This window comes from Mastigoproctus giganteus, chromosome 12 (assembly GCF_048544385.1).
Source record: "Mastigoproctus giganteus isolate SK-2022 chromosome 12, ASM4854438v1, whole genome shotgun sequence".
Classification (NCBI taxonomy): Eukaryota; Metazoa; Arthropoda; class Arachnida; order Uropygi; family Thelyphonidae; genus Mastigoproctus; species Mastigoproctus giganteus.
Genome location: NC_143586.1, coordinates 159,032,351 through 159,054,721, shown reverse-complemented (window position 1 = coordinate 159,054,721; position 22,371 = coordinate 159,032,351). Strand labels below are relative to the sequence as shown.

The window sequence follows — 22,371 nt, the reverse complement described above, 5'->3', positions numbered from 1 at the left end:
TAGGGGTAAAGGGAAGGGGTATTGCTTTCGTAAAGGCGACTACAATGGACTGAGACAGTATTTAAATTCTATACAGTGGGATCAACTGATGATATTGCCAACAGCAAATTCAAAATGGGAAGCATTCAAAGAACTTATCGTGGAAGCTACTAGGCTTTACATACCAACTAAGAAATATTGTTCAAGGTTTAGGCCTAAATGGTTGTCAGATGAACTAATGAGGCATATGGCAGAGAAGAAAAATGCATGGGATACATACAAATTAACACGTGACACGGACGCCTATGATAGATACAAGTTGATCTGTAACCAAGTTACAAAGGAGGTTAGGCAGGCGAAGGCAGATTACGAGAGATCCTTGGCAAGGGATGCGAAGAAAAACAGCAAAGAGTTCTTTACTTATGTAAACTCTAGAAGGAAGGGGATGAATCAGATTGGTCCACTTGAGATCGATGGGTCAACTGTTGATGACCCTGCTCGGGTAGCTAACAAACTAAATGAATATTTTGCATCGACATTCACACATGAGGAGTTATTCAGCGAGGGGAATGCCAGAGGTGTATTCAACTCTAGCAGTAAGCTAGAGAATCTTGTAATAACTGAGAGCAAAGTGGAGGAGAAATTGTTGAAGATAAACACAAGAAAGGCACCTGGGGTGGATGGGATCTATCCAGTTATATTAAAGGAGGCAGCAAAGGAGGTAAGCAAACCCTTAGCCATAATTATGAGAGCTTCCTTGGACTCAGGGGAGGTACCCATTGACTGGAGATGTGCAAATGTGACCCCAATTCACAAAGGGGGATCAAAGGCTGACACAAGTAATTATAGACCTGTGAGTTTAACTTCTGTTCCCGGAAAATTAATGGAGGCACTGGTGAAAGAAGCACTGCAGGATCATCTAGACAAGACTTCAGTTATAGCTAGGACACAGCATGGTTTTGTTAAGGGGAAGTCTTGCCTGACCAATTTGATTGGATACTATGATGCAGTCACAAAAGAACTGGATGCAGGGAATAACTTTGATATTATATACTTGGATCTTAGAAAGGCTTTTGATACTGTTGCACATGGAAGACTGCTGCACAAATTGGAGCAGTGTGGCATTGGAGGCAAGTTGCTGCTATGGATAAAGGGGTGGTTGAGGGGGAGAAGACAGAGAGTGGTAATCAATGGACACTGCTCATCGTGGACTAATGTTATTAGTGGAGTCCCTCAGGGTTCAGTATTGGGGCCTTTATTGTTTTCTGTATTTATAAATGATATTGATGATGGTATATCAGGCTTAATGTCCAAGTTTGCAGACGATACGAAGGTTGGCAGGGTTGTCAAGGACACTACTGACACTATGCTGCTGAAACAGGATTTGGAAAGGTTGAGCAGATGGGCTTCGAGGTGGCAAATGAAGTTTAACATTGACAAATGTAAAGTACTACATATGGGAAACAGCAACCCCAGAGCAACGTATCAACTCTGTGGTACTACACTGACAGTGGTACAGAATGAAAGGGACCTGGGGGTGGTGGTGCAGGCAGATATGAAGTTCTCTGAGCAGTGCAGACGAGCTGCAAGAGTAGCTCATGGTGTATTGTCAGTGATATATAGGAATTTTTCTAGCAGGGATAAGGAGGTGATTATTCCCTTGTATAAGGCAATGGTCAGGCCACACCTAGAGTACTGTATACAGGCCTGGAGGCCTCATTTCAGGAAGGATGTAGAGCTGCTGGAACGAGTACAGAGAAGGGCAACTAGATTGGTGAATGGGACAAAGGGGTTCTCTTACGAAGAAAGGCTTAAGTTTTGCAAATTACAGTGTCTGGAAACTAGGCACCAGCGGGGTGATCTGATAGAGGTGTACAAAGCCTTGAATGGTTTGAGCATGCTCAATGCTGATGGGATTCTTCCTCTAGCTCAGAAAAATCACCTGAGAGGGCATAAATTCAAATTGAGGAAAGACAGATGTAGGATAGATGTGCGGAAATTTGCCTTTAGCCAGTGGGTGGTTGGTGGGTGGAACAGACTTCCATCCCTTGTCGTGGAAGTTGATAGCCTAAATAAGTTTAAGGCTCAGCTGGACAGGTATTTCGAACGAACAGAGGGGTGAAGTGGAAGTGGTTATTTTTATTTATTTATGTTACTTTTTTTTTTTTTGGCTGATGCTGCATAAGCTTGATTTCTTGCATCAAATGCCTCTACTAATGCTAATGCTAATGCTAATAAGTTTAAGGAGGAACTGGACAAACATTTAGAAGGAATGGTTATGTGAAATTTTTTTTTTTTTTTTTTTTTTTTGGCTGATGCTGCATAAGCTCATAGACTTGCTTTCTTGCATCACATGCCACTACTACTACATCAGAGATTATTTCCAATTGCCTCCTCTCATAAATAAGATGATTTCGAGAAATATTGAAATCTCATAATTTATACAATTCTTACATGTTCTGATCCACTCCTTCCAGCAACAGTTAAAGCCAGGTATCTCATTTGTCATATATGTTCCTATATTCCAAACTCTATGAGGTGCTTCAAGTGGCAAATATTTGATTGTACTGAAATAGCGTGTAGAGAGGAGGCAGTCTCATGAAACAGGAAAGGGGTGGAAATTGGTGAAGCTATGAGCATTTCAACCCTGCGTGGAGTGTAATCAGCCTTTAATTTCTTAAGAATTTCAGCTTATTCTCAGACATTTCCTGGTACTTCCAACGCCACATCTTCAGTGAATAAGACAGCAGAACTGTAAATTATTAGTGGTTTCATTTACATAGAATTGTTAATTTGATTTTTAAATAAAAATAATAATTATACCACAAAAAAAGAACCCCATTTCCCCTACTAATGTAATCTTGAACCCACCCACACAATTAAGTTGCTCACAAAGATTAGCCACCGAACAGATGTCTAATCCTACAACATCCAAACTTCTAGTCTCTCTTTGAATATCCTCACTCTCAGTTATAAACTATGATTGGCCTTTGAGACCATAACCTGAGTTTGTTTAAAAAATTCTTAGTTTGAGAGTACAGTATAGTACAGAACATATAAATAAAATAAATTATAAACCACTGTCTTGATATGTGAGGCTAACAGTGTTATAAGGACAGCCATACAAGGATGTAGGTATTTGTAGCTATCTATTCACTTAAATTAGTTTATTTAATTTTATTAAGTGTAATCTAATTAACTAAATTGTTAACTGGTTTAAAAATTATTTAAACTGCTAAAATTAATCTTTACTTGATGTTTACTAATAGCTAAGTCAGTTGACTAATTCAGGATCTGACTCATAATAACTACAATGCAACACACCAGTTGTATAACTGAAACTTTATTAAAATAACATAAGACTTGATTAAATTTTGTAAAAGTAAAAATGATAAAATAAAATACACTACTTGTACAATAAAAGAAATAAAATAATAGGCAAAAATATATAGAAATTACACTATATGGAATTAAAAGCGATAAAAACAACTGTAGCTGTCAGAGGCGACTGCCTCCTTCATCAACAGTAAGACTTAACTTGTTACAGTACATCCTTAAATAACTGCAGGATCACAGCTCACAACATGTGTTATTGTAGGAGTATGGGCAGCATCCTCCTCGTGTACAGGAACCAGAAATGGCTCAGGAGTATGCCAGGTGGAACCGTTAATCCCCTACAAGAATTACGGTTTCAAAGAGGGGATGAATAGGGATTCCCCTGTCTCTATTAATGGTATTATGCTCGGGAGGAGAAATCTGCAAGCTCTTGAACCATTTACAGTTCCAATATCCATGGGAACAATCAACTATGATGTCATCGCCATGTGAAATTTCGTGGTTCTCCACCCGAAAAATGTTTGGCCACAGCAGATTCCCACAATCTTTGGCCTATATTATGTTAACCCCCATACAATCTTTGAACCTGCATTTTGTTGTATGCTGTGGTAATGGGTGTGAACAGCTCTCTTCATCCGTATTCCACTTCCCAAACATATTTCTCCAAGGCCTTCTGGGGTTACCTGCATTTTCTGAGGTCTGCTGTGACACATTTAATCTTCTCCTTTCTATCCTTGGAGAAGATACAGTGGGTCCCAGCCCTATCCAACAAGGCCCTAATAACATTGGTCTTATGATTGTTGGCTTATGCCGTGTTATAATGCGTATATTGCCCCTGTCATATAGGTTTTCTATATCTCTCGTTTTTACTCTGGGGCCATCTCTATAAACTAACAGATCAAGGAAAGGGAGGGTACCATTTATTTCCACCTCCAAGGTAAACTAAATAAAAGGGGACAAGCTGTCAAAGGTTAAAGATCCTATACCCTTGGAGGGTACAAGTGGGATCATATATGAGATGAAATGCCCAGATTACAGGTGAGTGCTGTGTTGGTGAGACAGGTTCAAAGATCATATGGAGGAGCATATTAAAGGCCACAGATTATGGGAAATCTGTTGTGGCCAAAGATTTTTTGGAGAGAACCACCAAATTTCTCCTGCTGATGCCATCATAGTTGATCATTCCCATGGATATTGGAACTGCAAATGGCTCGAGAGCTTGCAGATTTTTTCTCCTGAGCATAATACCATTAATGTTTTATCCTCCAAAGTAGGAGCATGGGCAGTATCCTCTGCACGGAAACGGCTCAGGAGCAAAAACAGGTGAATCCATATTCGTCCCTTCTTTGAAACAGTAATTCTTGGAAGGGATGAACGGTTCCACCTGTTTTTGCTCCTGAGCCGTTTTCATGCGGAGGATACTGCCCATGTTCCTACAATAACATGTGCTGCGAGCCTTGATCCTGCAGTTATTTAAGGATGTACCGTGACAAGTTAAGTCTTACTTTGGATAAAGGAGGCACTCGCCTCTGAAAGCTATGGTTGTACGGTTGTTTTTATCGTTTTTATTGTACAATCAGTGTATTTTATTTTATCATTTTTATTTTAATAAAGTTTCAGTTATACAGTTGGTGTGTTGCTTTGCAGTTATTATGAATCAGAACTTTCCCCATCCCAGAGGTCTATTTAAAGAATTAATTCAGGATCTGTTATTCTTATCATTACTAAAGGCTAAATATTAACAAATAAGAAATGTTTAATCATTTTATTAAACTACTCTATGTAAATGAAGTCTCCATAATTTACCGGTTTTGCTCTCTTTACACTCACTGAAGAAGTAGTACAGGAAGTGCTATGAAACATTTGGGAATCAAGAATTACAGAATAATATGTAATTCTTTACAAAATTCAAGGCAGTTATGTTTTGTAATATTTTATAATTAGCAGTGTGAATTGACACATGTTTCAGAAGTTGTGATTTAGTAAATTAAACTATTGTAGCTCACTGTAAATGCTTCTTAATGCACTTTACTTATCTTATATCTCTCTGGATTTTAATAACATTTGAAATATCACACAAATTTAACACTTCTGTAATAATTCATGATTTTTACGTATAATAAACTGATAATAAGAAAATAAGCAAAAATCAATGGAATTTATTTGTAAACCGAGAACATTCTTTTCTGTACATTTGACATATTGCTCATTAATTCCTCCATTTTGCACATGAAAGTAACATAAATCCAGCACTTTGGCTACAATATATTGTGTGTAGATAGCCTATGTGATATCTATGAAAAAAAAAATAATAATAATAATAATTATTGCCTGATTTCTACTGGTCTGACTTTTAATGGAATTTTGTATGTCTTGGAAAATGTTTATAAAAGAACCAGATTTAAAATTTCATTATTATTGATCATTCATGTAGGCATTGGCACCAAAAATGGCTCCAAGAGCTTGCAGATTTGTTCTTCGGAACATAACACCATCGATAGAGATATGAAAGTCTGTATTCACCCCCACTTTGAGACTGTAATTCTCGGATGGGATAAACAGTTCCACCTGGCACACTCCTGGGCCATTTTCAGTCTACATGTGTATGTGGAGGATAATTCCCGTGCCGTTACAGTAACATGTGCCATGAGCCATGATCCTGCTAATGTTATTTAAATATGTGTTGTGATAGTAAAGTTCCACTGTTGATAAAGGAGTCAGTTGCCTTTGAAAGCTGCATTGTTCTTTTATTTCTTTTAATTTATAATATTTCGTGTATATTTTAATTTTATATAATTTCATTTTATCTATATTTTTAGCACTTTTAACTCAAAAGTTGTCAGGACATTTTATTTTTACATCAACTTTGTCTTTTATTTATTTTTTTTTTTTTAATTTGTTTTAATAAAGTTTTGGTCATATAAAGTTGGTGTATTCAATTTCAGTTAGTATGAAGCATAATATTTTTACATCAACTTTTGTCCTCTTTTATTTTATTTATTATTATTTTTTATTTGTTGTAATAAAGTTTTGGTCATATAAAGTTGGTGTATTCAATTGAAGTTAGTATGAAGCATAAATTGCCCAACCCCAAGGCCTATTTGAAGAATTACATACATGGAACAGATTGTAATTCACTGGTGAATCATCAATGCCATTTCCTGAAGAGACACATTATTGTCAGTTAAAAACAATATCCTGACAGTAAAAGTTGAATTACAAATCTATCATAACATTTTAAATAAAACTCTGTTACCAATGTGATAATACTTATATATTCAGTAGAGTTATATAGAGAAATATATGTTGTAAACTGGAAGGCTCATAAACAGATGAAAAGAACTCTGTAATATCTTACAACGAGAAATAGAAACTAGTGACAAAAAAAAGAATAGTGTTGGTTGGAAATTTAATTATCAGGGTAAGAAATAAGTTATATCTACAGGGAATATTTTAGAAAATTTGGAGAGAATTTAATAATAATGGTGAATGCTACTAGAATTTGTGCAATCATAATAGTATTTCAGCATAAAGATAGTCAGTTTATGTGGAGGTATAATTTGATAGTCTGAATCAGAGCTGTAATACTCAATATGTTCTACGTTGATAATAATATTAGTAAAATAATAAGAGGGGTTTACCTCAATATAGTACATAGAACACTTCCGTATGATACCCTCCAGAAATTAAAACGGAAAATACGAAAAAATCGACAACTTATAAATAATTAAATAATCAATTTAACACAATTAAAAATCAAATTAATGCAATAAACGAGTAAACGAATCTAACGAAAATATTCAAAACGATTTTTTTTTAAGGAAGGAAAATCGTTTTAAATATTTTCGTTAGATTCTTTTAATTGCATTAATTTGATTGTTAATTGTTTTAAATTGTGTTAAATTGATTATTTAATTATTTATATTTTACTCTAATGGACCGGTAAGTTGTTGATTTTTTCATTTTTTCCATTTTAATTTCTGGAGGGTATCATATGGAAGTGTTCTGGTACTATATTGAGGTAAACCCCTCTTATTATTTTACTAATAGTGGAGGTATACTAGAAACAAGAAAGCTAAAATTTACTATATCATAGAAAATATTTATTTAGTAAATAAAAGAGTAACATGGCTCTTTCATTTCTTTCATAGAAAATATTAGACAACTACAGTTGCAACATCTGAAAGCTGGCAAACTAAGGACTTTGTTTTGGGGTTTCATAAAAAAAAAAAAAAAAAAAACATGGTATCAAATCCTATAGTACTTAGTACTGTGCATGGGTTGAAGGAGATAGGGAGGGAGGAAGAGGATGCTGGAAACTTTGCTTTGGAGACTAAACATGAGTTAAGCTTGGGGTGTATATCGTAATCAAAAAGACTCGTATCAGGATTATAAGGGGGCAGGGGAGTGAGGTAGGTAGGTAGGTAGGTTGCTTGCTTGGTATATGCTTTTATCGGTACAAGGGCTACTAAGGCCAAGATATGCCTAATCAAAATATGTTTGCTCATGCTGCAGGAGCATTTTGAAGATAATTATTATTATTATTAATAGCCATATGGTGCAAGGAAGCCTGAAACTTATGCTGCACCGGCCAAAAAAAAATTCCCGAGTTACCCTGTGAGAGAGAGAGAGAGAGAGAGAGAGAGAGAGAGAGAGAGAGAGAGAGAGAGAGAGAGTGTCAGAAATAGAAGGGAATCACCAAGAAAGAGAAGAATGATGATATCCAGCTCAGGACCCTGGGTGTGCCAAGCCCATACTCACCAGATGTGAGCCCCTGGGGTGTTAAACTATAATCTACTATATGTTTGGATTTGCTTTAAAAAAACTGAAAAGGTTGTTTAGATTTGTATCATTTCCAATTAGATGTGTTAATATCAGTGGTATCATCATCCTTCTCTTTCTTGGTGATTCCCTTCTACTTCTTCTTCTCTCTCTCGCTCTCTCTCTCTCTCTCTCTCTCTCTCTCACTCACTCACTCAAGGTAACTCGGGGATTTTTTTTTTTTTTTTTTTTTTGACTGGTGCAGCATAAGCCTCAGGCTTTCTTGCACCATATAGCTAATAATAATAAGTTTAACGGGGATTACAGAGTTGCTGTTCGATTATTGTGATGATAACTGCGCTCATCAAGGATATGTTTAACAGTAAGTTGCATATTACAAGGCATGCATTGGAGTGGATCATCTCCCATTAACAGATAAAAATGCTTGTTCAAAGGTTCCACTTGTTCCACTGACTTGTTCAAATGTGCAGAACCAATATGTGCTCTGGCTAATACAACTTATTCTTGTCAATATGTTCTGAAACTGAACCATTGTGGTTTTAGTTTTTGTTTAATTTGGAAAAGCTTGTTATTAATTTGTGTCTGCTAGATTTCATGCCATTTATCTTTACAATTTTTTTTTTTTTTTTTTTTTTGTATTATTATTTTATAATCTATATATGGGTATCAATAATTCTGCTATATTTGAGGAGGTTGGGTGTTTAGCAGCTTCACTGCCAGTTCATTTCCTGGTATACCTGAGTGTCCATAACTCAACATAACTTGAGTGGCCATAAATGGGATTGAATTTGTTTCTGTATTGGATGTTCACAGGAACAACTGCTTTTGAGAGCAGATATTGCACCCAGAGATCTGTGAGTTAGACAAGTAGTCAACAAGTTCAAGTGCTAGTTTGATGTTGTATAGGTTAGAGGTGTAAATACTATATTCATTTGAAAGAAAGAAAGAAAGACAGTGATGTGTGATATTTGAGGCACTGCTGCTGCTCCTACAGTAACATCTGTCTTCAAGCGAACAGTATAAATTTGATAATACTGAGTATTGCCTATGAAAAGAGCTCCATGTAATTTCTGGATGTTGCAAATTAGCTAGTGAATGTTTTTCCTCAATATTCAAAGCAATCGTCCCAGCATGGAAAGACACCTGTGAACCTTGTTCTACTTCCTAGTAGATATTGTTAAGATGGACAATTCCAACTACCTGGAAATTACTGGCCTTTGGAGTTTCCAGTTTTTGGAACAATAAATATAACCAATTATGAAATGCCAGAATTCAAGCATAGATAAAGGGAGAACACATCAGCAGTGTAGCCATCTACTTTTTGATCATTTTTCTCCACGATTAGCTTATTTTTATTAGCTATAATATTTTTATTATTATTATTATTATTCTTTTATCCCTTGGGATAGCAGTCAAAATTTGCTAACAAGAAACTTAGCTCCATGAAATTACGCAAGCAATAAATTAGAAAATGATTGATTACAAAATTACTTTGGTAATATTCCATTAAAAAATAAAATAAAATAACGAAGAGAAAAAAAAAATTAAACAGGAAAAAAGTACCACATGATATAATTATTTGCAAAGGCTTTTAGATTCCTCCCCCCCCCCATTTCGTGATCCACATAGCATACTTCTCTGTTTCTTTGATGACCATAGTTATGGCCATAGATACCTTCATTTGCCCTACAATCACTCTAGAGAGCAAAACATTACATTATTGATACATTTAATTATATAATATTGGTGTAAATACACCATAGTTAACCCATAAATTTGAACTACATAAGTAGTATAGAAGGCATCGTTTTAATTGTATCTCATATTGTGGTTGCCGTCACCACGAGATAGCAGTATTGCACTACTTCAAATAAATAATGCTTCTCTAGTAGAGAAGACTACTCGTATTTATTTTCAGAGGATACCACCACCCAGACTATAGATTTGAAGCTATTGGGCTTCATCATCAGTGGGCTATACTACTTATGTAGTTCAAATTTATGGGTTAACTATGGTGTATTTACACCAATATTATATAGTTAAATACCAAAACCCATTAAAATTATGCCTTATGCATTTCATTTTCTTGATACATTTTACATTAATGATATTTTAATATGACATTACTGCATTGTATTCAGAATGTGGAATCTGAATCACAATCTTTTAGTATAATTCAGTTTCAGAGTTTACCAGTTTTCTAGGCGCCTCCGTAGCCAGGTGGGAAGGAGCAGCAGTGCGTAGCACACGCTTCTTGATTAGACCGGGGTTCGAGCCGTCACCACCAAATACGGAGGATGCAGAAAGGTCAGGGAATGACCACCGCATATCCTGGAGCAATATGGCCTTAGTTGCTAATGCTCCTAAAAAAAAAAAAAAAAACAAATAACAATAATAACCAGTTTTCTAAACAATACGTATACAGCACCCTGTACTATCATCAGCCAATTGCACAAAATTCTCAGTAGGTTTGTTCAGGTACCTTTAATAATTGTTTAAGCTATACAATGTAGTAATTAAAAAGGCAGTAGCAACAAATATGGCCATAATAAATATCTGCAAGAAATTTGCTGTAATTGTTCAGATTATCATTGAGCAAATTTTATTTTGCGAGTTTATGTCCAGCACATCAAAAATGATATGGTCCAGGAATGATACCCTCCCTCAATAGAACAATGAAGATTTTACTAATGTAATAATTAAAGATTTAATTTCAAACTAAATAAACATAAGGAATGGCAACTCCTATAGCTCACATTGCTTGGTAGTTAAAGGTTCAATACGAGCCAAATCACCACTCGCTCTGTCAGCAGATTTGTAAAGGGCACCTTCCCTTGTCAACCTGTTCTTCAACAATTATTGAAGAACAAGTGAGTGGAAAATACAGTGGTACATTGTGAATATTACAAAAGGTTGATAAATGATGGAACTAATCATGTCACCACACTCATGTAAAACTTCAACTGTAACTGTTTATACATTACACTAAAGTTACAGCAATGTTTGTATACAGTAAAAAGTGAACTACAGCTTAATATTCCAAAGAATAATAAAGTTGGCAATTAACAGAAAAATCCCACTTGTTTGATTCACAAAGAATCTTCATCTAATCAGCCAAAAAAAAAAAAAAAAAAAAAATTCCGTTGTTAAAACCTGCCCATTTAGGGATCTTGCAAAAGCTGGTAACTGGCTTCTTAGTACCATCACTTATGAATTTTAGTTTTCTTATTAATAAATAAACTTCCATTTGTAACTCTGGATGGCTGAGACCAGAAGAGTTTACGTCATTCTGTTGTTTAATTGCAGCCAGTTTACCACTGTAACTAACAATGGACATTGCACTCAAGGAGAAATCATAAAATTTTTTAAGAGGGAACTAAATCAATGTTCTAGGAAATGTTGATCACTGGAACGGTTTGCCTACATGGAGTTGAGGCTGACAGTTTGAAGAAATTCAAAGGTCAACTGGATGAGGAAGAAAGCACATAATCTGTTTTCTTATTTCTTTATAATAATTGTCTATCTATGTGAATATACAGGGTGTTTCAAAAGTGATCGTCAATAATTTAAAGATGAACTGTACAGACTACAATATGCAAAAAAAAGCCTAGTAAACATGGGCCTTAAGTGAATCGTTTTCAAGATAGGGTCCACCACTGACAAGGTTGAACTATACAGAGTTGGGATCCACCACTGACTTGTTTGTTTATGCTCATTCTCTTCCTTTCTCCTCTCTCAATGCTCTGAGACGTAGCAGGCATACTAGTACTTGTCAAAAGATAGTTGACATGGAAAGAGGTTACAGCAACAAAGAGTATGTGGACATGCACTTCATGTACAGTAAAACCAATGGCAGTGCACTCAAGGCCGCACATTTGTACCAAGAAGCATTTCCCCGCTGAAGGCAGCCCAAAAGGCGCACATTCATCAGGGTACATCAACACCTTAGAGAACATGGGTGCTTCACACATGGAGTATAAGCAGGTAGGCCCAGAAGCAAAGAATAGAATGAAATCCAGGAATTTTGACAAGGAGGGTTGCTCTGCAAGAGCGTGTACTGAGTCGCAATAATGTGTGGCAAATTTTACATCGCCAATTACTGTACCCCTACCATATCCAGCGTGTACAAGGTCTCAGCAATACAGACTACCCTTTCAGAGTGAACTTCTGCCGGTGGATGCAACAACAGTGTGTCCTGAATCCCCAATTTTTAAACATTTTGTTAACTGATGAAGCTGTGTTTACTTGTGATGGTATTTTTAATTTTCATAACTGTCACGTTTGGTTTGACGAAAATCCTAATGCAGTTCACAGGTCATGACATCAGCAACGTTTCTCGTTGAATGTCTGGGCAGGACTACTAGGAGACAGTCTAATGGATCATTCTTTCTGCCAAATAGGCTAGAATGAGATCGGTACCTTCAGTTCCTACAGAATGTTCTTCCAGACCTCCATGATGATGATAATAATGTTCCACTTAAGCAACGCCAGAACATGTGGTTTATGCATGATGGTTGCTCAAGTTGTGGCTTAGTATCTAACTAGCAGGTATAGTCAATGGTGGATAAGTAGAGGTGGGCCTGTCAATGTGCCCTTCCAGATCACCAGACTTAAATCCTATGGATTTTTATATCTGAAGTCATGTGAAAAGCTTGGTGTACACTTCTGACATTAACACAGTTGAAAAATTGCAGCACCGGGTTGTGAAGGAGCCTTTCAGCAAATCAGAAATGACCCAGGAATGCCTGAGAGGATTTGCAACTCAATGCAAAGAAGACTGTAAAGCTGCATACAGATGCAAGGACAGCATTTTGAACGCCTTTTGTGACATCGTGTAACATGTAACAGCTGTAAAATCTTGTGGTGTTGAAACCAAAAATTAAGAATGTATTATCTTATGTTTAATAAAACCATCCTTAGCAAAGGATTCATAGCTTTTTGCTAAACTAGTGTCCCCATACTCAGTGATGGATCTTAACAGAAAATGTGCATTATCTCAAACAGTTCATTTGCAGCCTGATGTTCACTGGGACTTTTTTGCTTATTTTAGTTTGTACTTTTCACCTTTAAATTGACCATCATTTGAAACACCCTGTATATGTAGTAGTAGTAGTAGTAGTGGCACTTGATGCAAGAAAGCAAGTGTAGGAGCTTATGCAGCATCAGCCAAAAAAAAAAAAAAAAAAATGTGTGTGTGTGTGTGTGTGTATATATATATATATATATATATCTGATAATTAAAATAAATATGATATTTAGAATAAAAACATCAGCCAGTAGTACGGCAATAATGCAGAGCAAAACGAAACATAAAATAATATAAAATAAACAAACAGGGAAGGGAAAGTAGCGGTAGTAGGACAAAAGGTAGTCGATAATTCCCTATATAATTTAGTCAATTAAGTCCTTAAACCAAATTAATAAAACTTATGTTTTATTAATTTGGTTAATATAATAAAACTTAATAAAACATAATAAAACTTATGTTTTATTAATAAAACATAAGTTTTATATATATATATATATATATATGAGTTAAGTTAATAGTGGTAACAGTTTTTAAAGGTAAAAAATAATATACTAGCTTATCAGGTAAACCAAAAACCATTGCGGGTACCCAACGTGACCTGGAAAAAATATAAATATATGCCATGACATAAGCAATAAATTATAAAAATATTAAAAATATAAAAAATATAAAAAACTACCATTAAAATGTTAATTATGGTAATGAGATACATTGAAAGGGACTTTTTCGAGGGCTAACCCTTTCAATGTATCAACCATAATTAACGAGCTATCCGTTTCTGTAGTCATCGTCCAGCATAACTATGTCCAAATGTATGTAAAATAGTAAGATAGAGCCAAAAAGTAGTGACGAGAATAAAATTATGTTGATTAATCCCAAATTTAGCAGTAAGCTGGCAAGATGACTGTTAGCCCGACGGATAGTCAAAATTTAAATTAGAGAAAGAGCTATTATTAGGCATATGTGCATAGTTGATAGACTATCAAATACGCACGTAGTTGATAGACTATCAACTATGCACATATGCCTAATAATAGCTCTTTCTCTAATTTAAATTTTGACTATCCGTCGGGCTAACAGTCATCTTGCCAGCTTACTGCTAAATTTGGGATTAATCAACATAATTTTATTCTCGTCACTACTTTTTGGCTCTATCTTACTATTTTACATACATTTGGACATAGTTATGCTGGACGATGACTACAGAAACGGATAGCTCGTTAATTATGGTTGATACATTGAAAGGGTTAGCCCTCGAAAAAGTCCCTTTCAATGTATCTCATTGCCATAATTAACATTTTAATGGTAGTTTTTTATATTTTTTATATTTTTATAATTTATTGCTTATGTCATGGCATATATTTATATTTTTAACAGGTCACGTTGGGTACCCGCAATGGTTTTTGGTTTACCTGATAAGCTAGTATATTATTTTTTACCTTTAAAAACTGTTACCACTATTAACTTAACTCATATTCATATTTATACAGACCGATGTAATGTTTAATCGTCTTAGATGGCATTAATTGGTTATGTGACTATTTAATATTTATTATAAAATTTACTATTTGCTTTTTCATACTTGGATATATATATATTTTTTTTTTTTTTCCCATGCAGTAAAAGCCTGTGGCTTCCTTGCACTATGACTAACAGTAATATTAATACTTTTAATGAGGTATCCTATAATAGGACATCCTGCTTTGTGCTTTTGTGTTGAATGATCCAATAGCTCTTACAACATTTCTGAATATGATACCAATCAGAAATTTCCACAATAATTATCACTATTCAACAAAAAATTCTTGTGAATTTATTGTTTCTTTTCTTAAAATAGGCAAACTTGACTAATTTTGGGTCGAGAAAAACGAATATGACTTCAGAAATTTTTTATTAGCTCGAGTTTTTGAGATACAGTACTTTCACTGTTGTCTAAGAATATAGTAATTTCAGTAGTAGTCGGAGTGAAAAGTAATATTAAAACAATCTCATATTTACATTTTCTTGATACAACATAAATCACAGTTGTTTTTAATTAAAACTTAAAAAAAACAAGAAAACTGCACAGAAACCAAAAGTACTTTCTCAAAATGTGGCCTATTCACGACAGTGCCTTCTTGTCGCTTGTATTCCACTTCTGGGACATCTCTTGTTACTGTCCAACACTATAGAAGTGTCCGTCTACCCTGATATCTTCTTTCCATTGCTGAAATGTCTTGGAATTGCTCACCGTGCTCGTCACTCACTGCACCACAGTTGTCAGGGAAGAAGTCCAGGTGGGAGTCGAGAAAGTGGATTTTCAGTGACATGTTGCAGCCTAATTGATGATACTTTTCTAGAAGGTTGTTCACAGTCTCAACATAGTTTCCAGCTCTTTGGTTTCCCAGGAAGTCATGCATAACACTTTTAAAGGCTTCCCAAGCTGCATTCTCGTTACCCTCACTGAAAGTTTTCATCCTTTAAAAGTTCATGAGTTTGTGGACCAAAAAAGATTCCTGCCTTAACCTTAGCATCGCTCAACAGTGGAAATTGTCCTCTCGGTTACTTGAAAGCCTCTCCATCCTGATTAATCCCCTTAAAAAAGTTCTTCACGAGTCCCAGTTTGATGTGTAAAGGGGCCAGAAGAATTTTGCTTCGAACAACCAGGAGACATTTTTTTCCCCAGGGCACAGATTTTCTTCTTAGAGGCCAGACTTTTCTCTTGTAGTGTGAGGACCTAGCCCGACTGTCCCACTCACACAGGAAATAGCAATACTTCATGTATCCCCACTGCATGCTCAGCAGTATTGCAATCATCATCCGATCTTCACAGATCTACCATTGGTGGTCTTTGTACTTAATTTTTTTTTTTTTTTTTTTGATTTGGAAGTTGTTGGCGCATCGGCTTCTGTGGCCATATTGCACCTCCCAAGGTTTTTGCAGTACTTTGATCCAAGCTCGAGGCGGGAATCGAACCCGCGACCTTTGGGTTGCCGGGCAGGTACTTTACCCACTCGGCTAGCCCGGTCGGCTTTGTACTTAATTGCTTCCAGAATTAATTTCAAATTCTCATGTCTTCTTCGTGTGTGTGTGTGTGTGTGTGTGTGTGTGTGTGTGTGTGTGTGTGTGTGTGTGTGTGTGTGTGTGTGTGTGTACTGGTTCAGGGTGTTTCCCAGGCAAATGCCCATCTCCACCTAAATCATTTAAAACAGAAAATCTGTAAAGTGGACCTGATAAATAAAAAGATAGCTAAGAAATAAGAAGACAAAACATATTTTTGAAAAGAGAAGTAAAGTAAAAAAAAAAAAAAAAATTTAAGTTAAGTTCATAATCTAAGCTAAGTTAAGTGTATAAACAAGAAATTTTGAATAGGAAAGAATAAAAGTAAATATAAGAGAGATGTTTGTGAGTGTAGTATGTTGTTTATGTCAGGTCACTTTGCCATCAGAAAGCAGCTGAACTCTTCAACTGCAATCTGGTGCCCGTCCCTGGCACGTGGAGCTGGACCTGGTTCTGTCTTTAAAAGCTTGAAGCGCCAAAGTGCAATTAAATACTCAACAGAGAGAGTGCTAGACTGTTGAGTGCCAGCTGTCCAGCCTTGGGCCGCCCAAACCCAAGAACTGAACAACAGCCGAACAAAAAAAAAAAAAAAAAAACCACTTAAGTGGTCCATGCCCAGGAGCCCCAGACCTGACCAAAAGCTTCCAGGTCTGAAGCTCCCAAGCCCTGATGCAATCAATAAAGATTCTGGTTGTAGACGGCCAATTCAATGTCCGTGAGGTTTCATATGATAGATCTTTTAGGGAACACAGCATTTGCATACTCTTGTAAGGCCTGAAAGTTGTTAACTCCTTGCACCAATCTATGTACATTATCTTCATTAAAATTAGCTATCGGTTTTCCCAAAAGACACCATTCAGCATTATAATAAGGACAAGAGAACAAAATATGCTGCCAAGTCTCTGCCACTCCACAAGAACACCATGGATCCGGCTCCAACCCTCGAGAATAGGCCACATTTTGAGAAAGTACTTTTGGTTTCTGTGCAGTTTTCTTGTTTTTTTTAAGTTTTAATTAAAAACAACTGTGATTTATGTTGTATCAAGAACATAATATTCATGTTGCCTGCTGTGATGTCAATGGTTTGAAGGAAGAGCATTGCCATTGTGGAGCAAAACAGCTTTTAAACTTAGGTTTGATGAGTCTATGAATAGCCTCCAGTCTTGTGGGTTATGCTCCACATTCAAAGCTGTCATCAAACCATTGACATCACAGCAGGCAACATGGTTGTTTTCACTTTTAAAATATGGAATCAAAGCATTTTGCCTGCTGCTGTACACTGACATTTGGTTGCAGAAGATTCCACTGTTGGAGCCCTGATCCCAGAAGCTGTGCTTTATCTTTCAATAGATCTAGGTCTCGAATTAGATCACTTAGCTCACCCTGAGTGATTCTGTGTGACTCACTCAGTGACTCAGGTTCTGGCACAAAATCAGGATCCTGTGATGTTGAAGGCCCATGTTGACCATCATTTCTCACACTGTCCCCATCTTCATCAGACTCCAAAGTTTACTCTTCTGGAGTGTAAGGTACAGGCAGACCATCCCCATGTGCCACTGGTCAGATAGCTGATGGGATGTTGGGGGTATTCCACAGTCCACTTCCTTTTTTTTTTTTTTGACATGCCATGCTGAAGAGGAGGCACCATGCAGAAATAACAGTCATTTACATGATTTGAAGGCTCCCTCCAAATCATTAGGATGGCAAAAGGCATTGACCATCCTTTGTTATTCAACCATCCACAGAGATTTACAACACATGTGATGCTCAGGGTTTGTCTTCATCCCCTACTTACAGCCGAAATAATAGTAGTAGGCTCTTCAAGTGGAGTCACTTGGCGTTTCTGATTGGAAAATGTCACATCACACACATAAAAATTGTCAACACTGTTAACGCATTTACGTGGCATCCTGGCTTTTTACATAATTTTTATCCATAAACCTGAAAAAAAAAAAAAAAAAAAAAAGAAATGAACATCACTTGCAAGGTAAATGATACACAGAAATACAAAAAAAACATGCCATATCAGTTCCTGTTTCAGTGTTACCAACCTATCTATTCTCTAGACTCCAAAATTCCCTAGTACTCACCAAAATTTCCCTAAATCATAAGAGGGGCTATATCGTGGAACCGAGAGCTAACTAAGAATTTTAAATGTTATATTCATTTTTCCTCATGCTGAAATTAAGAAGAATTGACTGTTTTCAAGCCAGAAACATTTTTGGTGTTGACCGGTGGATTATTGCTTAGTACTACTCTGATTTGATGATTTCAAGTACCACTAAAGTGCCATTCTAAAAATAGCTACAGTATTATTTACATTTCCAAGAAGAAAGGCTTACATATGATGTTGGATTTTGATACCAAAAACCACTGCTAGTTAACCATTAATTAAAACATATTTTGAAATATAGACTTCATTTAACTAATAAGCTTAGTTATGTAATCTCAGCTGAAAAAAAAACAAAACAATATGTCTGATATAAAATTTAGCACGCACGTAAATGTGATAAAGTCACAGAAATTCAACAAAAACTGACTAGCTTATCTACAGCTGAAAATAAGCTTTATTCCAGTTTTTGCGGTAACCAATTAAAAAATCAAAGGAAAAAAAATTCAGTTTGATGACCTGCATGCAATGAAATTAGCATTCTAACCCCTTGCAGTTGTTTTCCTGCATTTATGTGTTTTTTTTTTCTCTCTCTCTCTCTCTCTCTCTGATCTTATATTTGGTCTGGCCTCCTCTAGTTAGCTGGAAGCAGCCGTAGTTTTAGGTTCTGTGTTAGGCAATCTTTCAGCTACTGCTGAAAGATTGCCTAACACAGAACCTTCAAAAGAATTGGAAAACAAAATTAATCTGGTGGAGGTATTTACCTTTTTTTTTGTTTGTTTGTTTATGTTGTGATCTGCGGACCTGGATATGGAATGAATTAATAAATTCCCTTCTCTTTTTTATTGCTCCCAACATGTATTTCCAGTTTATTTGGGTTAAAGAGTTGCTTTGTTCCTGTTGGGTGTTTTACAACTGAGTCTAATTTGTGCTTCCATCAAATTTTCGTTGTGCTATTAGTATTACTAATAGCACAACTAGTGGTAAATGATGCAAGGATGCAAACTTATGCAGAATTAGCTGCAAAAAGGTAAAAAAAAAACTACTTACGTCATCTGTCCATCTCCTCTAATGATTTGTGTACTCCTTCCTTAAATATATTCAAACTATCCACTTACACAGCACCAGATGGCAGTTTGTTCCAGCAATCACAGACTCTAGCTGAAGGCAAATTTTTTCATATCTGTCCTTCAAATACCTTTTTCAATTTAAATATATGCCCTCTTATACATGTCATTCAAGAAAGGGTAAGGATGCCATCAGCATCCATATATGGATTGGATTAAAACCTTTAAAAATTTGCTTGTTAATTAGTAGAACTGTGACTTAATGGCTCATCTACTACCAGTCCTTTTCACAACAGATGCCCGATTGGTGTTTTTCATTGAAATTAGCATAGGCATATAATGCAAAAAAGCAAGCTTATGCAGCATCAGCCAAAAAAAAAAAACATGTCCATTTCACCCCTCCGTTCGTTCGAAATACCTGTCCAGCTTAGCCTTAAATTTATTTAGGCTATCAACTTCCACAACCAGGGATGGAAGTCTGTTCCACCAACCAACTACCTGCTGGCTAAAGGCAAATTTCCTGCAAATTTCCTTGATGGGCCGCCCAATTTAGAACCTTCGAGGGCATCCACCCTGTCCTTCAAGCTCTCATATAGGCCCATAACAACGCTGAGTTGTCGCTTGATTTTGTTACACTCCTTGCATCGCGCGCACACAGACACCCCCCCCCCCCATGGCAATATCATGTCCCGTACCTGATTGCTCCAGAAACATCATGCAAGCAGTGCATTTTAAAAGGCTGTGATTCAGAGGGCAACTGCCCCCCCCCCCCTCAGTTCTCACCTGAGCCACAGCACTCCCATTAGCTTGAGCCTTTTGCTTTGCTGCTCTGGTCTGAGTCATGATTTCGATTTAATTTCAGTACAAAATTAAAACTCTAAACTTGTATCCCAACACAGTTATAATGCTATATATATTTTTGAGTATCGAGTATTATCTATGAGTTCCGTTTATATAACTACCATATCAAGTTATGTATTAATTAATTGTTACATTTGTAATCTAAGCCGTTATATGTATTTAATTAAAAGTACAATTTAATTGACAATGAAGTTTAACAAAATTAATAGCTGATTAATTGACAATATTATATTATATACTGTACTATACTAAGCTTGCGCTATCTAGTTTGGGATATAACATTGTGTCGTATAACAATGGCGGCAAGTTACGAACGGTAAATCTACTGACACATATTAATTAACTTCCAAATCTCGCTGTGTCAATTCAAAATAAACTAAGTATCCTGACTAGGTCTATAAGCTACTTATAGAAAATAATTTGATGTAACACTTGTTCAATAAAGCAGCTAAATATGGCTAAAAAACTTCTCGTTCAGCAGAGCTGCAACTTGTAACACGTGGATTTAATACCCTTACCGATACTTTTATGCAATTACAAAGCCGAGTAAAGAATAAATACACCAGATTAATCAGAAAATCACAAAATAATGCTATACAACTAAATTTATATCAAAAGTTTTAGAAAAACAATAATTTCAAATCAATAAATAAGAAAATCCACTTAGCGGCTTTGAACACTTCTGATCCCACTAGCCTCGTCTGCAAATTTTAAACAAAGTCAGCAGACTTTAAATTTGAAGCTGTAATTTGGAAAGTAGGTTTATGCTGACATTTTGCTGTGAAACTACTGTATCCCACAGTATGTGAAATTAAAAAAAAAATCAATCACATTCATGTTATGTGTTAGTTTTGCTTGATAGCCATATCCCCGTTTGATGTTTTTGAGGTTGCAAAGAAACTACAGGCAATTAAATTAGCTCTGTTTAAATGTATTATTTTCTGAAACTTAATTTTCATATCTTTTTCAGAATGTAAAACACTGTTTATGGGTGAAACTTTTATGACAAGATTGCATAATTTTTAACCTAAACATGTTCAGTATAATTATTATTATGATAAGCTTCTCTCTGTAATATATATCACAGTTCTTCTACATAATTTTTTAATTATTTTTAGGGACCTCCTGTATCGGGTACAGGGCCTCCAGGCCCAGGTACTCCCATAATGCCTAGCCCACAAGGTGAGATTAGAAAATGGCAATTATATTTGGTATTTAAATTTACATTTTATAACTGTATATATTTTAAGTCATTAACTTGCAATTTTATAAATGATGAAATGCATATTTACAAACATATTTCACTCAAACTACAATATCAAATAATTTTGAAAGTTTTTAACAGTTGGTAATCATAATATATATTTTACATAATACAAATATTTTACATAATATAAATATATATTATGTAATATATATTTATTTATTTGCAGATACAATGTTTTGATGTTATTATTAATAGTCAATAATAATAATGTGGAATTAAATACTGAATCAGTAATCACTGGTAAAACTGAACAAATAAAAATGTGTTAAAATTACTTATAAGAAAATAAAATTGAGTAAGCTGATAACTATTTTAACAAAATGCCATCATTTGTTACTTCAGTGATGGAAATTTCAAATGTTCAGATTAACTAGTAGAAACTTTTATATAAAAGAAAAAATGCTTTAAAATATATTCTTTTTACTCTACTTTATATGTGATTTTCAGAATTATTGTTCCTCAATTAAAATTAATCATATATAACTATTTCCAAAAATTTTACTTTAATATTTTAGTAATTTTGATGTACTACACTGGACAGAATGAAGGCCTTTTAATGTGTTTTATATTTGGTTATTTTAGTTTAAGCATGTGAGATGTCTAGTGTTTCACAATTTTCCTGTCAGTAGCTAGCAACAGTCCTGCACTTCTGTCTGCAAGCAATAAAAACACTCGCTCTAGTCATAGTCCCAGCTTCTCTTGTTGTGCACTGATTGTTGCCTTCATGTGTTTCTAGGTTCATCTCGCCCTTACTCTCCTGCAAGCGGCAGAATGAATGCACCCTCATCACGAAGAGGTGAAGAGTTACCTTAGCACCATTAATTGTACCACCTCTTCCTTATATTTCCTAAATCCCCTCTCCCTTAAGGCATTTTTTTTTTCTCTCCTATTTTTGTCTTGC

General features: G+C 35.5%; 1 protein-coding gene across 6 annotated transcripts in view; it reads left to right on the top strand.

Annotated features, from left to right (window-relative positions):
- Positions 1 to 22,371, top strand: part of LOC150077541 (single-stranded DNA-binding protein 3-like) — a 729,210-nt gene that overhangs the window by 562,602 nt on the left and 144,237 nt on the right. For 5 of the 6 annotated variants that reach the window (XM_090386678.1, XM_090386675.1, XM_090386679.1 and 2 more), the window contains 2 exons: positions 21,322 to 21,385; positions 22,207 to 22,266. In XM_090386678.1, the coding sequence (XP_090242804.1) occupies positions 21,322 to 21,385; positions 22,207 to 22,266 (124 nt within the window). The remainder of the gene's footprint in view (positions 1 to 21,321; positions 21,386 to 22,206; positions 22,267 to 22,371) is intronic. The other variant, XM_090386677.1, reaches the window with a different exon arrangement.